The sequence below is a fragment of the Lasioglossum baleicum genome, chromosome 1 (assembly GCF_051020765.1).
Source record: "Lasioglossum baleicum chromosome 1, iyLasBale1, whole genome shotgun sequence".
Classification (NCBI taxonomy): Eukaryota; Metazoa; Arthropoda; class Insecta; order Hymenoptera; family Halictidae; genus Lasioglossum; species Lasioglossum baleicum.
Genome location: NC_134929.1, coordinates 6,150,635 through 6,171,450, shown reverse-complemented (window position 1 = coordinate 6,171,450; position 20,816 = coordinate 6,150,635). Strand labels below are relative to the sequence as shown.

At 44.3% G+C, this 20,816-nt stretch overlaps 1 protein-coding gene across 5 annotated transcripts in view; it reads right to left on the bottom strand.

Annotated features, from left to right (window-relative positions):
• Positions 1–1,148: 1,148 nt before the first annotated feature.
• Positions 1,149–20,816, bottom strand: part of Sdk (sidekick cell adhesion molecule) — a 21,864-nt gene continuing 2,196 nt past the window's right edge. The window contains exons 2-30 of one of the 5 annotated variants that reach the window (XM_076432515.1): positions 13,494–13,589; positions 12,299–12,478; positions 11,987–12,197; positions 11,734–11,907; positions 11,437–11,645; positions 11,211–11,361; positions 10,996–11,123; positions 10,769–10,879; positions 9,786–9,905; positions 9,559–9,714; positions 9,108–9,234; positions 8,712–9,013; positions 8,433–8,618; positions 7,029–8,323; positions 6,673–6,901; positions 6,298–6,600; positions 6,039–6,219; positions 5,729–5,944; positions 5,456–5,652; positions 5,179–5,375; positions 4,866–5,105; positions 4,585–4,782; positions 4,359–4,500; positions 3,998–4,276; positions 3,783–3,803; positions 3,006–3,163; positions 2,771–2,933; positions 2,365–2,690; positions 1,149–2,292 (exon numbers count right to left, since the gene is read on the bottom strand). In XM_076432515.1, the coding sequence (XP_076288630.1) occupies positions 2,050–2,292; positions 2,365–2,690; positions 2,771–2,933; positions 3,006–3,163; positions 3,783–3,803; positions 3,998–4,276; positions 4,359–4,500; positions 4,585–4,782; positions 4,866–5,105; positions 5,179–5,375; positions 5,456–5,652; positions 5,729–5,944; positions 6,039–6,219; positions 6,298–6,600; positions 6,673–6,901; positions 7,029–8,323; positions 8,433–8,618; positions 8,712–9,013; positions 9,108–9,234; positions 9,559–9,714; positions 9,786–9,905; positions 10,769–10,879; positions 10,996–11,123; positions 11,211–11,361; positions 11,437–11,645; positions 11,734–11,907; positions 11,987–12,197; positions 12,299–12,478; positions 13,494–13,589 (6,539 nt within the window). In that variant the 3' untranslated portion in view covers positions 1,149–2,049. The remainder of the gene's footprint in view (positions 2,293–2,364; positions 2,691–2,770; positions 2,934–3,005; positions 3,164–3,782; positions 3,804–3,997; positions 4,277–4,358; positions 4,501–4,584; positions 4,783–4,865; positions 5,106–5,178; positions 5,376–5,455; positions 5,653–5,728; positions 5,945–6,038; positions 6,220–6,297; positions 6,601–6,672; positions 6,902–7,028; positions 8,324–8,432; positions 8,619–8,711; positions 9,014–9,107; positions 9,235–9,558; positions 9,715–9,785; positions 9,906–10,768; positions 10,880–10,995; positions 11,124–11,210; positions 11,362–11,436; positions 11,646–11,733; positions 11,908–11,986; positions 12,198–12,298; positions 12,479–13,493; positions 13,590–20,816) is intronic. The other 4 variants (XM_076432523.1, XM_076432531.1, XM_076432542.1 and 1 more) reach the window with 4 other exon arrangements.

The window sequence follows — 20,816 nt, the reverse complement described above, 5'->3', positions numbered from 1 at the left end:
GGAATGAAAAAAGTTACTTCGCTATTACACAGGACGGTGTGTGATGACAGATGTTAACAAATAGTGTAAAATTAACGCTATAATTAACCGAAACTAGAAAGCAAGTCTTTCAGATTATAGAACGACGTGTTTCGAATACGCACAACTTGCCATCTATCTTATGACACACATTAATCGCATCCTATGATCGTTATCAAAATCATTCAACGAATTACAATTTTAAAGATAATTTATCAAGTTTTAATCATAGCTGCCGTCGAATCCTTAATCATAATCACGTATCTTCAACGCAACAATTTTTCTAAGAAATTTCTAAATTTCACTGCATATTGTCACAGAAGAATATTTCTCATGATTTTCTCTCTTTTTACTAGAGCTAATAGAGCTAATGAAATGTCACGTTTATTTTCTTTGTATGGCTACTTATTACAAATCGATACTAAACAAAGAAAAACATTTCATGCGTGTGTGTGTGTGTGTGTGTGTGTGTGTGTGTGTGTCGATATATCAGTCTGAAATGCTTTTCGCTCGTAGTACGTCTTTAATCTATGGAAGAGTAATAATGACAGCGAGTCAATCGTTTACGTTTACGGTAAGAAAAGTAGCGGTTCTAAATCGAAATAGAACTGGGGTACAATGATGTTTTGCAATACTGTATGTACGGTACTATATGCTACGGATGAATTAATATTATCGTTGCAATGTCGAATCAGTTGCGAAATCTTATTAAAGCCAAATTGCTTTTTTCACGATTTAAAAAAAGTAATGAAAATAGCTGATAAGTATATCTATTCCAAGAAAAGATAAATTACACGTTGCCTAACGATTATTCAGCACGATATTTCTCCTAACATTGTCGAAGCTGTGCACTAAGTGTACAGATGTCGTATGTATGTATCACTAATTCGTAGTTAATATAAGATTTTTTTTTATGTACAGTAATATATTATGATAAGAAGAAGTCCCTTATAAATATACTTAGAAATGCACGCGCAGTCGCATTCTGCATAAACATCGGTGTTCTTTTTTTTTTACTATGTATTTATTCGGTACAATAACATTATATCAGACTCTGATATCTTTAGTATATGAAATTCATTTAAAAATTGATATGATAGGCCTGATTGTGAATAGTTCATAAATCTACATTGACTTCTTATAGTTTATTCATTTTTCTCTTCTATTCGATGTTTCGCATTAGAAATATTAAACAAAAAGCATTTTCTTTCTAATGTATATCGAAGAGCTTCGAACAGGAATTGCAAATGCAATTTCCATTGTTCATCATACTACAATTTAGTATTCAAAATATCGTTTTTATCACTTTTAATAATTACTTGGTTATCTCTGGCAGTTTTCGTTACCATGTCATTCCTTGTTCAGTTAATAATAGTTACTCTATCATTTGTTTTCGAATACATTTAACAGATGGCTTAGAACAGTGTTTCTCTCTCTCTCTCTCTCTCTCTCTCTCTCTCTTACAGTTAAAAAAATGCAATCGTTGCAGCATACTTCGAGATCCGTGCAACAATTCTGATTCAGATTCACTTAATAAAAGTAAAAAATATTCATTATACACAGTATGATTTTAACTAGCATTATAAATAATATGTATCTCAATATATCACAACATGATGGTGCCAAAAGCATTTAAAATTACTATCCGAAGTGTTTAGCGTGTGTGAAACACTCGTGAACACGTGTTTCAACGTAAGTCTTTAACTCTGTGTAATGTGTGTTCGTTCCAGTGCCGAAAAGTTTATTAAAATTCTACCGATCTAATCTTTCTTCTAATCCTACGGGAACGATCAAAAAGTTTCAACAACCAGTCTCTCCTTTTTCCTTCGTGTATATCGATTTCAAAATTTCATTTTTCTAGAGCAACAATTTTATTCAACTTCGAATCACCATAACCGATCCCGCGTTCGGCACAACACGATCCTAACTTCGTTAGTCCCTCGCGTAACGATTTGGGAACAATTGTTGTTACGCTAAACCGGCACCCTATCTAGTTAATAAAAGCTTTATGTCCGCAATATGAAAAATCATTTATACGAACGACGAGAAACCAGGCAACGGCGCCCTCGACCTCGCCATATTATTCATAATAATTTGTCCGCCGTTCAAGCTGACAACGGCGCTGCCTTCCGGCTCGGAGTCCGTGTACGACGAATAATTCCTAACTGGTTTCTGTCGTTTCCACGACTGTCTTAAAGAATCATTCACGTTAGCGTAATGATTCACAAAGGAATGTGGGTCCGACTGGACGCTTTCATTCTCACTCTCAGATCCCTGTAATTGAAAAGTTCATAATGAAACGTGTCTGCTATGTTCTTTTTGCAATTATATTAGGGTTTCGCTTACCTGCGAATCTGTCGAACTAATTTCGGAAGGTTTCTCTGTAACACTACTGTCGTCAGGGTTCTCATCGTAACCCTTCAGACTCTCCTCGTCGCTGTGATAAGCGACGGACGCTGGCGAAGGTCTAGGAGGTGATTTTCCTAACATTGTAGGAGGAGGTGGGTGCATGGATTTCCTTGCCAATGTACTCCTTTTTCCCAAGGTACCGCAAGGGTTGCCCATGCTGATGGCACCACCTCCTTGTCTCGATCTGTAAAGCTCTAGATCGGATTCCTGTCTATCGTCTGTGTCCATTGCCATAGACTCTTCTAATGTCTTTTGTGCTTCTTCTGAAATAATTATCCCCCCCCCCCCAGAAAATTAATATGCAAATAATTCGTATTTACAATTCGTATTTCCAAGTACATACGTTTATATTTGTAACTTTTACTTTTCACGCACAGCACCGCTATTACCATTATAATTATTATAATGGAGGCTGCGGCTAATGTTACCATGAACCAAGTTTGTCTGTAGAATGGTCTGTGTTGTAGATATGCATATTCAAGGTATAGCTTCGAAGGAGTTAATATCTGTAATGATAACAGAATAAGTACCGTTGCTTCTTAGAATCTAATTATTATTAATAGAGAATAATTCTTTACCGTTTCCGTCGAATACGCTGGATAGCTAATTCCGTAGCGATTGTACGATATCACCCTGAAGAGATACGACGTGGATGGTAGTAGATTTTGATAGGATATCGAGTACTCTGTTAAAGGGCCGTTGCTGCTTCGCACTATCGTCTGCCAACGACTGTCATCTATAAATACAAACGCATCTATAATACTCGTCTTATTTCGACAAGAAATGTCGCAACGCAGTCGAGAACTTCTGCAGGTTTTCTCAGAGCTATACAACGCAAACAGAAAATACAATACACTCGTTCTGTCGTGAGAGATTTTGGCTTTACCGCTACTCGATGTTTCGATTTACCTCTTCTAATATCGTCAATTTCAATTTCGAAGATGAAAACTTGCGAAGTTACGTATCATGTTCTGTATTACACGTTTTGCGGGGCGTTAATGAGATGTTAAATGTAGGGAATATACAATTGGTAAGTTCAAAGACTGTAGAGGAATACTGTTATCTAAACAAATGAAACTTCAGCTATCCGATTGGTTACGATTAAACAGCAGCATTCAAAGTCAAGATTCTCGATTGTATGTGTCTAAGTAGAATCCATGGAAAATGTCATGCTATGACATCATCATGCAGTCAATAGTACAGGTAATACCACTAACGAAAATATAATCACATATTATTATAATTATAATACAAACAGGAAGCGAATATTGTAACACTAACAAATCATATTATACTGACGAGATCATCTAACACAATAACTGACGCTCAATATATTTACGTGCATTGACACTTACAATGTTGCCACTCTTCCATCGCTATATCATTACAAAAAAGATAGTATTAGTCATTTTATCAAATTCAACTGTTCTGTTCGAATGATTTTTTTCTTTTTTTTTTTGAAGCTTCTGCTTATCATTCTTTTTCAAATTGTCGACAATCTATTTTCACAATTTCGAATTGTGTACGGCGTAGTAATGTAGCAATACTTTATACTTTATAGAGTCCTCACCTTTGCGGCGTGTTTCAATGTAATATCCTAAAATAGGTCCTTTCCCGGAAGCACCGTTTGTCCATTGTAATTCAACGCTGGACACCGTCTTAGTGACAGCGAGATTGGTAGGCGCTACCGGCGAACCTTCTTGTGGTCCCGTCGTCACATTTCCAGATATGGGAGGACCAAAGTCAATGGTTTGAGCGCGAACCATAAACGTATACGTCTCCTCCTCCTCGAGAGGCTGGATCAACAGACTAGTCTCTGTTACCTTCTGCTTCACTTGTTTACTGAAGCCTATGGAAACAATGGAAAACGTGAATAGACTGCGCGGTTTTGATGCACGAAGAACGGAAGAAGAAGAATTTAAGAAACGTACGATCATTTTGTTCTGCGGTTTCATAAGTGACGATGTAACCAACTATTTCACCGTTCCGCGACTTTGGCGCTTCCCAAGAGACACGTAGACTCGTCATCGTTATCTCTGAGAACTGAAGATTGTGAGGTGGTCCCGGTATATCCTGTAAACAATGTTTATAACATACCGTCAACGGTTCACAGCAGTTTCACAATTTTTCCATGTCCGCAACGGAAGTTGAACACACCTGTTTGGTTCTGACAGTGATCGGCGGAGATCTAGGACCGTCGCCGGCAGGATTAAACGCCAATACTTGAATACGATACTCCGTGTACTTGTCCAGGAAAACTAAGCTATGCGTTAGATAGGACGCTGGCACAACCTCTATTTCCTCCTCCTGTTTGTTCTCTAGCTCTTGAGGAGAATCGGTGACCAGATAGAAAATCTGAAATTAGAAACACGGTACGTGCGATAAGTGCGAAATACTGTGAACCAGTTCGGAAACGATTCAGAGACAAAGACAACTACTTTATATCCTAATAGGTCTCCGTTCTGCATATTGGCTTGCGGCGGTTTCCACCGTAAAAGTACTTCCGTGGAAGAGATCGACTCGGCTTTCAAATGTTGCGGTTCTCCAGTTGGAACGGCTTCTCCAACGTACACGGTCACTGGAGGACTCGAAGGGCCTTCTCCTTCAGAATTAAATGGTAGTACAACGACTTCGTAATACCTGTCCTCGGTTAGATCGCTCAACACGATTTTTGTAGCCTATAAACGATGGAGGATTAGTCGAGTCTATATGATCGTTACGTTCAGTTGAATGAAACGATAGGGATCACACCTTTATTCCTAGAATTTCTTCCTTTGGTGTATCCTGAAGAGCTGTCGGGAAATCAGACACTGGTTGATAGATGACGCGGTAGCCACCCGTAGCGTGATCGCCGCTCCAGTATACTTCGTCTATAGCGTTCCAATGGACTTCTATACTGGATGTTGTTATCGGTACAACTTTCAGATCACTGACACCTCGAGAGGGTGCTGGAAATTTGCATTGGAATCAATGAATTGATTGCCATACCAAAGAAGTTCTATGAAAATGGCAGAATGATATGATTTACCTGCTGGTAATGTTTGGACCTCGACAGACTCTGTACTCCAAGTTGAAGGACCTATGTCGTTGGTAGCCTGTATTCTGAACTGATAGAGCATGAAGGGTTTCAGATTGTTCGCTGTGTAAGACGTTAACGTTGGTTCAACCCTCTCGGGTATGGTTTGGAACGGTCCCGAGTTCTCCGACTGTTGCACCGTGTAGTAACTGAAAGATTAATCGTATTTCATGGAAATGTTATACTCGACGCTACCAATCGTATGTCTAAAGTGAGGATGATCACCGCAACGGTGCGAATCCATCCCGTCCAGGCGTCCAAGAAAATGTAATCTGCCGGCTTTGTACTTGAGATCTGCTAACTTGAGGCATCGATGGCGCCTGAGGTCGTTCCCTGTTGTTTGTAGTGAAAACAAGAGCGTACGCTGTTTTACCCCAGCCCAGCCTTGTCTGCGCTGTTACGGAAAACATGTAATACTTCTCCGGCTCCAGACTAGTGGCTCTGAAAAGTAAAATATATAAAAAAAAGAGCAGATTTAATCAATCTTATTGCCCCAGTTTCGTAAAGTGCCGAAATAATAGCGCAGTGACGATACCTGAACGTTCGATCCGACGCAGGAAATTCTTTGGAAAATTGATGGTCCTGGCTACTATTTAAATGGAACATAACTTTGTACGCTAAAATTTCTCCGTTCGGGTCTTCCGGCGTGTCCCAAATGATGCGAGCAGTGGTGAAGCTTACGTCCGGGAACGATACATTCGATGGAGGTCCCGGAGCTGAAATAATTGAAATTTACCATCTGCCTTCTTTAAGGGAAGAATCACAGATCTCGTATTCGCTTTTGTAGAACGTACCATCTTCAAACGTTTGTACTCTAACAGGAGGGGTGCTCAACGTGCCATCGCCGAGTCTCGTATAAGCTAATACTTGTACATGATACTGGACGAACTTCCTAAGCTCTGTCAACGTGGTCGTGAAAGTAGTATTACTTGGAATGTTTTTATATTGGAATGCGGATCTAGCATTTGCGCCATAGTAGACTTTGAACCCTTCTATTTGTCCGTTCTGATGTTCTATAGGAACGTCGCCCCATTTCACTAGTATGGTCGTGGAAGAGGTCGCGTTTGCTTCTACGTTGATCGGACCCATCGAAGGAACTAAAAATTACGATATACGATATATAAAAATAACGAAAATGACTGTTGAAAACCGTTAGAAAAATGTTCTACCTGATTCTCGAGTCCTCTCAATGGCTTTGGGACTTATCGTCGATGATCCAACGTCGTTGAACGCCTGCATCACAATCTCGTAGAGAGCATACTCTTCCATATCTTCTAACACGTAAGAGTTCGCCGTGTGGTCGTCTATAGTTATGCTTCTCGACTCGTTCGTTCTGACTTCTGTGTAAGTGACATTGTATCCTCTCGGGTTACCGTACCATTCTATCTGTTGCAGTGGCTGCAAAAGATTCGAGATAAGTGGTGAAATCGCGCAGGTGCTTCTCTTAGCACTTCGAGGCGCCACAATAATGATGCAGGTTGCTGAACAAGGTTAGGGATTAAATATATTTCGGAGAAGTACTTACGATCCATCTGACTCGCAATTCCGTAGCGCTCATGGCACGGACCGTAACGTTCCTGGGCGGATGCGAGGGTGGTGCTTGGATGGTTTGAAACTCTTTCGTTGGCTCCGATGGTTGGGAAGCGCCGACAACATTATTAGCGATCAGTCTAAGTTTGTATTGCATGAAGGGTATCAGGCCGGCCACGGTAATTGTACTAGCATCAGGGTCCGAGACTTCGTATATGTTATACCACGTGGTGTTTCTGGTGGTCTGCGCTTGCACAGTCCACTTGGTTATGGAGGAATTGCCGTCGAAGCCAGGAGTGAACTGAAGTACCACGGAGAATGCGTCTATGTTCGACAGCGCTAATTTGGTAGGCGGTTCCGGGAGGACAGGTTCAACTCCTGATTGAATGACGGCGACCTTTGGCTTACCGGGACCAACGGAAGTCCAGGCAACCACTTCAAACCTGTAGTGAGTCATCGCCTGAAGATGTTCGATCTTAGCAGAGAGAACGTCGGCCGTATAGTTGTCGGCTCTCAAAGAATCCGGCAGGTCTTTGATCATGTATTTCAACTGGTAACACGTGAGAATCCCGTTGATCTCTTGCGGAGGAGTCCATTTGACGGTGAGCGCGCGATCGCTGATGTCCTCGAACTGTAGATTCTCCACTTCCTCGGGTACGTCTTCGCGCGTGCGAATTTTATAGGCTGCGCTTCTCTCGCCGTCGCCGGGATCGGTGAAGCACAACACGGTGATATTGTACACGGCGTACTTCTTCAAACCAGTCATAACAGCGCTCTGTTCCGCGAGAGGATCGAACAAGCTGGGTGGCACAGTCATCGATTTGTACTCGTTCGCCTCGGTGAAGTTCCCGCCGGTCCATGCTTGTAATTTATAACCCTGATTGATCCCATTGATCTTCTGAGGATTCGGTGGTTTCCACCAGACCTTGATCGACGTCGAATTTATCGCTTTCGCTCTTACGTTAGTTGGCGGAGCTTCGGGCACTCCTTCTTTCGTTTTGATCTTCAAACCTTCGGTGAACACCCCCACGCCTTTGTCGTTGTACGCTGCTATCTGTACGATGTAATCCTTCCATGTAATTAGATCGGTGATCAGATAGTTTCTTTGAGCTTCGTTCGTGATGTTCTGTATGGTCCAAGGACTTTCGTTGTAACCGTACAGTCTGTATCTTAATATGTATCCTAAAATATGCCCGTTTCGGTATTCCTCCAGAGGAAGCTGCCACTGCGTTATTATCTCCGAGGAGGATCGAGCTGAGCCGACGAATCCAACTGGCGGTCCACTCGGGGCTAAAATTTTGTTCGATATATTGTATATTTAGTATGTATATGACAAACGCCTCTCTCTCTCTCTCTCTCTCTCTCTCTCTCCCTCGTAAGAGGGAGAATTTACACTCACGTTCTTGTGGCAGAGCCACCACGGTGCTCGGATCAGAAGGAGTACCTTCGCCAACGCTGTTCTCCGCGCTGACTCTGAATTGATAAGCAGCAGCTGCTTTCAGATTGTTCAGCAACACCCAACGACTCTGCGCGGAGACGTTATCGTTCTCGGTTATCCAATTCAGCGCATTGTCGGGGATAGGTCCTGTGAACATGATGAAATTTGAATAGCATAGCAATGGGGCTATTTGATCGGAATTGCTATTTTAAAGCGAAACGTTAACCGATGCCAATTTACCAAGATCGGAGACTTCTCTCCTCTGAATTATGAATTTCTTCGTTGGACTGTTTCCATCGAATCCCGGCACCCAACTGACGTTTATGGTGCGAGGGGATATCTTCTCCACCCGACTAGCCACGACATTGATCGGTGCGAAAGGCAACTCGATTACGCTGAGACGAGCCGATCGCGTCTCGTTTCCTCCTGGAGACACTACCGAACACATGTACTCGCCCACGTCCGAAGCTCGAACAGCGACTATCTCCAATGTGCCGTCGCTGCGCATCTTCACTCTCTGACTGGCATGCGTGTTTATTACTCTGGAATTTATTAAGGAATTCGCTAAGACCAACTTCTTTCTAAAGAAACTTACGATGAGTTTTACATATATGTATGTATATACTATATACATACTGTGAATTGTGGAACCAAGCTATGTCGAACAAAACACTGGGATCGTTGGAAACTTTGCACTGCAGCTCTGCAGTGTACCCGAGAAGCACGGACGTATCGACCGGTGGCTGGACAATCTGCGTTCGTACTGAAATAAATGATGCTGTGTAAATCTCTGGCGAGACAGAACGTTTCTTACGGTACCCAAACTGCATCTTGATATCAAATTAAAGTTTATCAAGGTTATTGCGTTTCTACGAGTGTCCGAATAATATTTCGGCTGACTGTATGCAGTGGCGGACTAAGCGGCCGCGTGGGGCTCCGGGATACTCTTCTTTTCTGTTATGTAATAAGTTTACGAGAGAGTTTTCTTGCAACGTTCTATTTCTAACTTGAGTTTGGAGCTTGGAGCCTCCGCTTGACTCGAGCCGCCACTGATCGATGTATGCGGTTTGTTAAAATTGTTTCTCACCCAAAACGGTAAGAATCGCGGAGCCATTCACAGAGCCAGCTTCATTGGCTCTAATGCAAGTGTACTTTCCAGCGTCGTTTGGTTTCACAGCGGCAATTAAAAGATCCCCGTTATCTAAAACCTGTACTCTTCCGGCGATCTCCACGGGAGTTGTATCTGCGAATTAGTTGCCATTGCGACTTAAATGCCGTTTCGACAGGTAACATTCCAATTGTCAGTTTACTCACCATTGTAGATCCACGTGGTGTTAGGTATGGGGGCTGCCACAGCGTAGCATGTTAAAGTCGCATCTTTCCCATCGAGTATCGTTAAATTTTGAGGACCATTCTCCATGATTGGCCCGGTTGCTGTAAACATTAAGAAAATGGTATTGTCATCCGATTCGTCGAACAACCATGTTCGATCTCATGCACGAAAAATAAGAAAAAGGCAAAAACAAACAATCGATCGGAAAAAACATTTCTCCCCAATTCAGTGTTTTCCACATTTGAAACGTCAGCAACAACTTTGGAAAACGCCGAATTTACCCATACCTGAATTTTATGTCCGCGATAAGAAACATTCTTCTTATTATTGACACGTCGCTATATTGCTAAAGTTTAATTCTAACATTCTAACTTTATCTACAGACACAACTAAATCCTGTCTTTCGTAAAGGAGGTGTGCTGCTGCTCGTGATGTATTCGATAGCTGTCTGTCTATTCAAGTGCAAAAGCTACAAACAATTTTTCTAATTGTTTGCGAGTATGTAACAAGCCAGGTACACTTTATGCACTTCTCCTTGCAATGTGATTGATACGCAAGACTAATAACGCTACGGAGATATGGAACGTTCGACTCGACATTTCGAGGGTACGGTTTATTTAGGGATGGAACAACGCGCGTCGTCGTACAGAAAGGATTCGTTTACGGGTTTCTCTGCTATGGCTACTGGACAACACACAGAGTTGGGCATTATTCGAGTAAATGTTTATTCGAGATCTTACCTTGTCGTCGAAATCAATCGTTTATTCGCGAATGAAAAAGTTATTCCAAATAAATTTTGCCCAACTCTGCGTACACAAGAGAAGAAAAAAAAAGAAACACGGATACAGCCGATGCGATGGAAGCAAACAACATTGTGGGTGTGAGAGATATGCATTCGTCAAGCATGTGCCTAGGTTGTAATTGGAAAAACGTGGGTACTTCGTGACACGTCGGAGACTCTTACTGTCTGGATATTGAGAGAACTTAAAACGGCGGTCAGATTGGCGTACTCTGACTACATTGTAGCCAGCTGCCCAGCGGACAACTCTGTTTTTCAGTCTGCTTTCTAATCCTTCTGCCCCACAGAAAATACATGATTTGTAACAAGTGGAAATGAACAACTGACAAAGAAAAATATAATCAGAGAACTTAATATGCTAAGGCAAGTGTAATAATCGTGGGTATACTAACTTCTAGCCTTGAGCCAGGTGGAACTGGACGCTTCGCCAGCTTCGTTCGAAGCGAGACATTGGAACATGCCTGAATCGCTCATGGTCAATTTTTTAATAGTCAAGGATCCGTCCTCTTCCATCGTGTACCTATGTGTACAGAGGCGAGAGTATACAGTGAAACGACTTTTGAAAGATGTTGGACCGACTGGTTTTCCGGAGAACGAGTAAACGTACCTAGACCCAAAAAGATGATCGACGGGTTCAGCGTTGCGAAACCAAGTGATATTTGGAGGTGGAACGCCGACAGCATCGCACGACAGAGTCACAACCGAACCATAGTCGCTCAGAGTCTCTCTTTTCAGTTCCGTCATGAACGTTGGCTTCTCTGTACGAATAGTAATTTCGTTAACTCTCGATCAGAGCTCGATCTCTCGAGAGCAGACTGCTCGATCCTCCTTACCGTACACAACAACTTTCGCGCTAGCATTTACGATAGGGTATCCGCCGCTCTTCAACTCCACGTGACAAGAGTAGACGCCGGTGTAAGTTATGTTCGCTGATATTAACGTTAGAGTCCTGTTCCAAGAGTCGTTGAAGCTGTACGATATCATAGAGTTCTCGATCGGAATCCCGTCCTTCGTCCACAGAGTTCTCAGCTCGTGAAGCGACCTGAATGATCGTTAAATAGTTCAATTGCAGTGGAATTGAAAAAGTTTTTCAACCGACAACGAAACCAACTACATACGTATGTACCTACCTTGCGTTTGCTATGCAATGAATGTAAGTAACAGGCTGATCTTTGACTATCTGCGTGTCCTGTGGTTTCACTATGATAGTGGGTGCCACGTCTGCGTTCGCATCGCCGGTCACCTCAAGTTTGAAGAATGGACTGTTCTCTTCTTTGCCTAATTGCGCGTTGATCACTTTCGCTCTGTTTAACAAAAAGTAAACAGTAGCTGTAGAATTGACAAAAGAAAAAGAAACAAAAGGATTTAGTTGTTCGTACAAACCTGTACAGGCCTTGGTCGCTCTCGGATGCGTTCAATATCAGCAAAGTGTGATTAACCGCTGCATATTTGATACCGTACAGTGATCCACCGGAGGTGAACCAGCTGACAGCAGGCGCAGGATGACTGTCAACCGGTGGTAGTGTCAACACAGCTGCACTGCCAGATTTCACAGTGACCACCCTCTCGGTAAGGTCGTCGAACAACTCCATATCTGGAATCGAAGACAGTCTCGTGTTCATAACGCGAGCTAATCGCGGGTTAATCCTCTTTCTTATCGTGACATTCTAGAAATAGAAACCTTATGATACTTACACGCTACCGTAAATGTAATTCTTTCGCTAAATATAGAGCCTACGTCGTTCGTCGCGACGCAGTAATAGACTCCTGCGTCCTCTCTGCGTGTGCTTTGTATTCGAAAATAAGGCTCGGAGGTAAGCTCGTTGGTGAGGGGCACGCCATCCTTGAACCACTTGTACTTTGGCTGAGGGTATCCTGCAACGTACATACATGCATGCATGCGTCACTGTCACGCGAAGAGTTCACAGTGTGACGGTGTGTATATGTAGGTAGGGTAGCTAGGGCCTGGGAAAAGTAGAGTGAGCTGGGACCATTATTTTTTCAGGAAAAATGATCTTTTGCGAATGGACTGTGCGAATGTCGATGCAATTTTCAATTTTTCTAGGGAAATTTTCAGAAATTGGAATCACGTAGAATGTAGAATCTTATTTTTAGCGGTACATAGTAGTCTTTGTGTAGTTCCGGAATAAATAGAAATCTGCTACTAAATTCTGTGGAATTTTATGTTCCGACATTTTTTCAAACTTTTTAGGAGCCATATATGCATAAAAATCTGATGACGGGTAACTTGACCATTATTCATTGCTCGGCTCAAGAATATTGGCGATATGGCACTGTATGGCGATCTAATACCATTAGCACAGGGTCACAGTATCGTGTTACGGCACCAGGCTGCAAGTGTAAGGCTTCATCTGGTCACCGTCTCATCCGCCTGTTACTCGATATTTCACGAGAACAATGGGACGCTGCGCGAGGGCGGCTTGGAAATTCGACGGTCACCGAAACTGTAAGCCGTAAGCAGTAAGCAGTAAGCAACCGCCATACTCTTCGAGGCTACAGGCTGCAGGACGTCTCACCAGATACGACCTTGATTCGCGCCATTATTATTACAATATTATTCGCAGCGAGAAATGTCTTGATGGAGATTAAATTTTATTTTATTCAATATGTAAAAAAAGCTTTTGTCTATTTGTTACTAATCGTATCAATTTCTAGATCCACCGGGTTCTTAATCCGAGGGTGAAAAGTATCGAAGAACAATCTTTCCTCCCACAGATTCCATTTTTTTTTCAGATCAACGGGATGAATAGGGGATTCCAGAGGGAAGCGATTCTGTAATTGTTGCATTTGTCAAGTGCGCGAGAGGATGGGTTCTTAATCAACTCTAGACCATCCCTTCCGGGTCAGGTCTCTTGAAACGAGTACTCACCCCTCGCTTGACACTCCAGAAATTTTGTTCCTTTTTCGCTGAGAATAGTGCTGCCACCGTAAGGCTGCGTGGTGAATCGTGGTTCTTGGAGTGTTTCTGAAAAATGCAAAGAAAACCATTCATTATGTATTTATCGCTGTGTAAAATCCACAGGTATCAGTTTCGTTTATATTAGCAATTTTTATCATAATACAGACTTTTGTACGATAACTTTTGGTCTAGATGTACCGAACGCGACGAGACAGAAAGCAAATCGTTGAATGCTCGACGAAGACCTGGACGAATTATAATTGAATAGAAAATCATTATGGGGGGGCGGGGCGGGGAGACGAGCTACCCCATTGTGGTCAATTACATTGGAATTAACCGTTGATTGATCCGCGCGGATTAAACCAGGAATGTACCAGGGCATTACATTAATCCTCGCACCCCACATATATATATGTATTCATTATACGCGAAACTGGGGTGGGAGGCTCCGACGAGCGGGGCGTTTGAAGGAAACGGAGCAAACACGCGTGCCGGGGCGCAATAATGAAAAGATATTTGTAAACCGCAAACATATTACTTTAATCGTTTTCTGTTTACATTTTCAGCAGTTTTTCAAAGTGTCAGAAACGAGTACAAGAAGAGTATGCACATCATGGTCTAATAAAATCCTCGTGTTATGCTATGAAGCATGTTTGTGAAAAGCGGGATCGTCCCTGCCGTTGGTACAATAAGATCAGGGACAAAGGAACAATTGACGGAAGCACGTCCGAGTTCGGCCAGTTTTCAGCTTCTCTGAGAAAGTCCGCGGGGTCGTGTTCGCCCCCATCTTAAAAAGTCATCGGACCGTAACAGCGCGCAGCGGCCGAAGAGGGTGCACGTGTCGGTTTACGTCCATGTGACTCGGCTCTACGGCATCCGCGGCTGTTCGCATTCTTTTCTCTCCTCTTGATCGTTTTGGTACACCGTAAATTACACGCGCCTCGCCTCGCCTCGCCTCGCCACTCGCCACTCGCCACTCGCCACTCGCCACTCGCCTCGACCCGATGACTCAACGCATCCTTCGTCGTCGCGTGGAATTCGAGAGCATCTCGCGCGCTTCTTATCCACCCGTGGAACCATAGCTTCGAAGACCGCGCGGGGTTTATCGGAATCTCACCTGTCCGTCGCCGCGCGTCGTCATCGTTTAGACCAGGCTCCACAGGTAGCCTTTAGGGAGGATCTTCACCGCGGATCAGTCGAGTGCCTTCTCTGCGATCAACGCAACAGATCGAATCGGATACACACTCCGCTGCGCTGCTCGACGCTTCTGCGGGAAGGGTCGGAAGCACCCCGAGCACAGGAACATATGTGCCTTTGATCTTTTAAGTAAACTTGCACTCTTTGATTTCAGATGTTCCTCTGATTAGCCGTTCGCTTTTAGTCTGTATTTATTCGACTGGGAGAGTACGTTTTATCGATCGACAAGAATTTTTTCGCTTGCGAGAACGGTTGGAAGTACATACCCCTAACGAGCGTGGACAAATATTCGGTAGTCGCTTCGATTTTAACTTTGGTCAAGTTTTTGCGTGTACATACATACAAGAATAAAAGACAACACAGTAACTGTGAAAAGTCTTACGATGATAACTCGCGATGATCCGGTGAAAAAATCGGAAATTTGCATAAAGCCTGCAGCTAGTCGTCTCGGAGAGGTGGCAAGCCGCAGATAAACGGAACAATCGGCTCCGACAATGGGGGAAAGCGAGAGAGGCGTCCGTCCGTTCGAGATCGAAGGAAAAGCTGTCTACCCTCTGCGGCTTGGAGAGCGTTTCCCGAGCTCCCTGTGGATCCGGTTTTCTCGGTTTAACGTTTGTAAGAGCAGATTATCCACGCCCTGGTCCCGCCCTTCCGCGTAAATACAAGTCCTCTCCGATCCGAGTGACAGCTGCAGTGCTTAAAATAGGGGTTCGGTGGTAGCGGCGCAACATGCACCGAACGCTTTTCTGTGCCGCGATAACGCGAACATGTGCCGTGCCGGATAAATCATCCCCCTGGTTGATTGTCCCCACTTGAACCCTGCCTGATGTTGTTCCTCTCCTTTCGCGACGCCTGCTGCCTGCTGCCCGCTGCCCGCTGTTTGCTCTCTTGTCATGCTATCAACGATCAATTGAAAATCGGGAAAATCTGCCCCCGCTCTGTTGACTTCATTATTACCTCTTGTCCCAGAGAATTAGGCGATGGGACATGATGCACGGTCGGAATTGTGCCCACCGCTTCGGAACGAGATTCATACTTGGCTGCCATCTTTGCACGCGGATTGCATTCGGACTAAGGCCGTTATTAGACTAGGCCACTGGTGGGCAACTTGGTGGCGCCACTTGGTGGCGCCACCGAATTGAAGAGCTTTTATGAATCGGTAACTGGTGGTACCACCAAGCGTTCATTCCCGCTGTCGATGTAACGCTGTGTCGTGTTCTTATGTATTTTACGATAAATGTGGTGGTAATTTGAACGTCAATTGTTCATGTTTTCGCGATGCTGGTGGCGCAACTTGGTGGCTTTGTCTAATAGGCTACATTCAAATCAATACCCCGGCTGGTGGCGGCGCCACCAAATGTTGCCCGGCCGGTTGCCGATGCCGTCCACCAGATCGGCAACTATTTTTGGTGGCTCCACCAGTTACCGTAGTCTAATAGGTTACATTTGTTTCAATGCCCCACGACGTGCTGAGCCACTGGTGGCGCAACCGAGTTGCGCCACCAGTGGCCTAGTCTAATAACGGCCTAAGGTACGAATACACTTTGTACATACACTGTACCTGCTTATTGACTCGGCGCATCGTTTATTAGTATTAGCGTAGTATTATACAATGTACTGTTAACATTATATGTGTACATACGTATTATTTGTCGTTTATGGTGAAATCGAGCCCGAGGTTTTGCTTTGATGTTAGTTTTTCGAGATCATATGCACAGGTATAAATGTTATCTATCCAGGTTGCTGAACAGAGGTTGTAATACATATGTATTTAAAGGTTCGAAACGCGTATCAGAAAGGGGGCCCAGCGTACGCTTCTGATTGCGTGAGTCGGATGTACACCGCTAATGATATAGCAACGTGTTTTGTCGGCCAGTAACCGGTCTACCTAGCATCGATCGATACGCAGAACAGAAATTATTTCCGTTTCTTTCGGGTTGACTCGGCAGCCCAGATGAAAAAACTAACAGAACTTCCCTAGATGAAGCTTGTACGTATTGTTAAAAAAACTTATAGTAATTTTTCTTCGCCGTTACTGAGAACATCGTTCGTTAATTTTGTGAGTAAAGCGTCGTACAAAATAAAGAATCGTCGCGCGTCGTAAAGCAAATGATAATTTGTGTCGCATTAATTTCCAAATGTTTTGCGCCTGCCTTTCGTTTAGAGTTTACGTGTCACCCGAGCACTCGAGATCTAAAGGAAAGCACAGAAAGGAGCATGAAAGTTACGAACATTATCGCTCGAAAAATATAATCGTCCTACAAATAATGAGGATTGAACAGCCTCGGAAAGAATGATGGAAAAGAATTCTGCGGAAAATCTATGCGGCCATCGAACGTGATTTTCGAGGTTCGTGGATGAGCTAAAAATTGAAGAAGGCGGCGCGGCGTGTAACGCGGAACAAATACGAGGGGGGTGGGCTGCGTGGTATGCAAGACTGCAGATTCGAGAGTGGCAGCCCTCGGGTGCTCCACTTATTAAAGCTCTTCGAGTATCGGACGTCGCGTCGAGTGGCCGACGGACGCGTACGCGCGTATTTACCACAGCCTGCTGCTCGCTTCTTGCTTCTTGCTTCTTATTCCAGCCCCTGTCGTATTAGGCTGCGTTTATAGTTCCTGACTCGCGTGCTTTTCGTCTCGCGTGCTTTTGGTCTCGCGAGACAAGCGGGTCATAAATTTCGAGCGGGTCGACGGGCCCACTGTGCGAGGCACGAAAAAAGGTCTCTACGGCTTCACGGTTCGTTTAGGTAAACTACCGATAGCTTTCCTTTAAGGCGGTAGGATATCTTCGGAGACCTTTTTTTGTGCCACGCACAGCGGGGGGCACAGTGGGCCCGTCGACCCCGCTCGAAATTTCTGACCCGCTGTCTCGCGAGACCAAAAGCACGCGAGACGAAAAGCACGCGAGTCAGGAACTATAAACGCAGCCTTAAACTCCAGTGTTAGGTTCATGGCGAGGAAGAACGGGGCGAACCAGCTCGCTTAATTTTCCTTGAGTCCTTCCGCCTCGTTCTGGCTACCGTCTCGATCCGTTTTATCGGCGGACTGCGGATCTTTAAAATTCCGAACCCCCAAAAAATTTCATCTTACCTCGCAGCTCTTTCTTCATTCTTTCTGACGCAGAGCTTCGAACAAACGTTTCGGTTTCCGAAGATGAATACATTGTAAATTGTAGTTGATCAACTGTATTCATTTGTTTGACAAAACCTGACAAAACAGACAAACTTTCATTGCCCCGCACTTTTTTATCCGGGCGGATTCGCGGATATTTATCTTCGAAGAACGATAGCGATAAAGTACAAGTCGTGAACGCCGAGATCATTCGAGGCCGCGGCCGTGAAACGATCATTCTTGACGAAAGTAACTTCCTCCGCAGCTGTGCAAACGCCGGAGGATGTTATACGCCATACGCCTTGTGATGTATATCGGTCGCCAGGTCGCCACCAAGTGTTTAGACTTCGCCGGGAAGAGGAGCAATATTTTCAATCCGGAATGAGCTCGCGAAGACAAATAAACAATTTTTATGAATCCGACTCGGCTCCTAAGTGCTTCGCGATTCCCGGAATTTCTTCGCTTTTCTACGCATTGATTTAGAGGCCCGATTAATAAAATTGCTGGCCGATTTCTCCACTGATTTATACATGAATTCTTAAGCAATTCTTACGCGAAGGTTTGAATGCGGAGATCGAACGCGTGATTAAAAGTGAAAGAGTTGCAGTTTGTTTTCTAACCAGCATGCTAAATTTTCTGGATTTGCATGGATGCATTGTAAATTTATTTTTTGAATGGGACAGGATAAAGCAAGGGCTCGTTAGTCGGATAGTACACGGGTTGAAACGTTACGCGGAGGATTGAATCTTATTATACTATGTACCGGCTAAGCCGCTGCGCGAGTGGATTGTAAGATTTCTGCTTCTGCGGATAAATGTGCGAGATGCACTTAGGCGAGAAGGATCGACGCGACTCAATTTTCTTATCTACACCGTAAAAATAATTATTCTGTTGAACCAAGAGCTGTGGAATTCTGTTCGCGACCCGTCGCGCGTCGCAAGATTATCGATTATGCATTTACAGCGAGCCACGAGCCCGTGGAACACGGTTGCATGCAAATTTTCAGTAACAAGAGAGTTTAAACTTTTAAACAGAGTTCGGAAATAGTGATTTTTTCAGCTTTCCACCGGAACTGTAACCGTGGGAAAAAAGTGGTAAAGATTTCTCTACGTTATAAGTAAAAGAATCATTCTGCGTGAAGAAAGTGCTCGGCACATTGTCCGGGAAACGTGCAATCCATCATCGTTCGAGCTGATGCAACTGATTATACGACCCGGTAACCGGTAAAGTGTTGTTTGCCGAGTCCGACTGATACTTGGACAAATAACACTGGCTGATTATACTTGTCTCCAGACGTCGCCGACGTTTCCTGCCCGTGGAAAATCATCGTTGATCTGACGCCGAAGAAATCGTTCCTTTCGACGCCGGACACTTAGCGTAGCGTATAGGGAACAAGCTGTTGCAGTATGTAAAAGGGCAGGCGGGTGAAAAGCACGAGGTTGACCACCTGCAAACTGCAGTGAGTGCCATTGCACCCCGCCACGGGGGTGCAGCCCGAGGGAGTGAGAGAGAGGACTATCGCTACAGCTATAGCTGGCGCTGCGTGTTGTAAGACGCAATGCGCAACATTTTGCGGAGGCCCGAGCCGGTTATCGGGGGGATATCTCGCGTGAAACGACCCAAATCAAAGTGAAAAGCGCGATTATACGAGATCCGTTAATTCCACGTGCTACGGACCACGGGCCACGGGCCACGGGCCACGGACCACGGGACCAGGAAGGAAACGCCATGTGGACGCGACCACGTGTGCCTCGCTCGCTCTGCTCATCAACTTTCTACCCTCGTTAACACTTTGACGATCGAAAATTTTTCTTGAAAAATTTCAGTGCTTTCTAAATGATATATTATTTTAACTATACAGAGTATTTAGAAGTGAACATACTTGTTGTTGAAAAATGTGGAGACCCATTTCCAAAGCTCGGCAAAAATGAATAATAAAAAGCTGAGTAGAATCACAAACATCGTTCTGCGAGTAAAAGTTTTGCTGCAACCGAGACAGTTTTCCTTTTCTTCGGAAACTTTTGTTCTTGTTCCAGGATTACTCTTCTTTCGTTCGTTTTTCTAGGCTAAGGAGGAGTATATCCGCAGTACGAGGTTCCGAAGCAAAATTTGGCACAGCTCAAAGGACAGACGTCGTCTTTCGACCTGTGAGTGTTCCTGTTCGCCGAGAGAACACGCGAGAACGTTTCCCCCTTTTCGCGTGAAACGCGGTGATCATTCCGGTCGAATCGGAGCGCGTCTCTCTCGTCGCATCGCGCTGATTCGCATCAGATTGCGAAAAGGTTTTCGCAAAAGCGGAACACGCGGCATCGCGTCGGCGAAAAATCGTCGGAGAATTGGCAAAGCACCGGTGCCGCCTCTGTGCCCTAGCCAGCCAGTGCAGTGACGAGCAATCGCTAAACCATCGTTTCTTTTTACTCGACATGAATCGATATCGGACGTTCGCGCCGCAACCCGAACACGTTTCTGCCGGTTGTAAAAAGAAAAGACGCGCACGCGTGCAGATCGTTCAACATCCCTTGCGAAAACCAGCCCCTCCCTCCTTTTCACTTGCTCCTTTTGCTTTTTAAACGAGGTCTTTGCGGCAAAAGTTTCAACTCGACGCGGACGGGCTGGAAATCGGAAAAACGGAAGATTTGCTTTTTGTTTTCTACAATTTTTCTTTCCGTATGATGTGTGCAGTAATGCGCATCCCTCTGGAGCGACCAGACCACGCCCACTTAATTCCCTGTCCACGCCATTATGATGTATTTTTTTTAATTTATCACATTCCATTATTTGCCCCGATATTTCACTGTACATAGAACGAAATTCGATATACAGAACCACGAAGCCACGAAGACACGACATATTTTTTTCTACGGATGTATGCAACACACCGGTATCGCACTACATAATTCTCACAATTGTACCAGGCGAGCACTCAAGTGCACTTTCGTCGCAACAATGGCGCTCGTCGTAACTCATTACAACGAAAAAGAGCAAG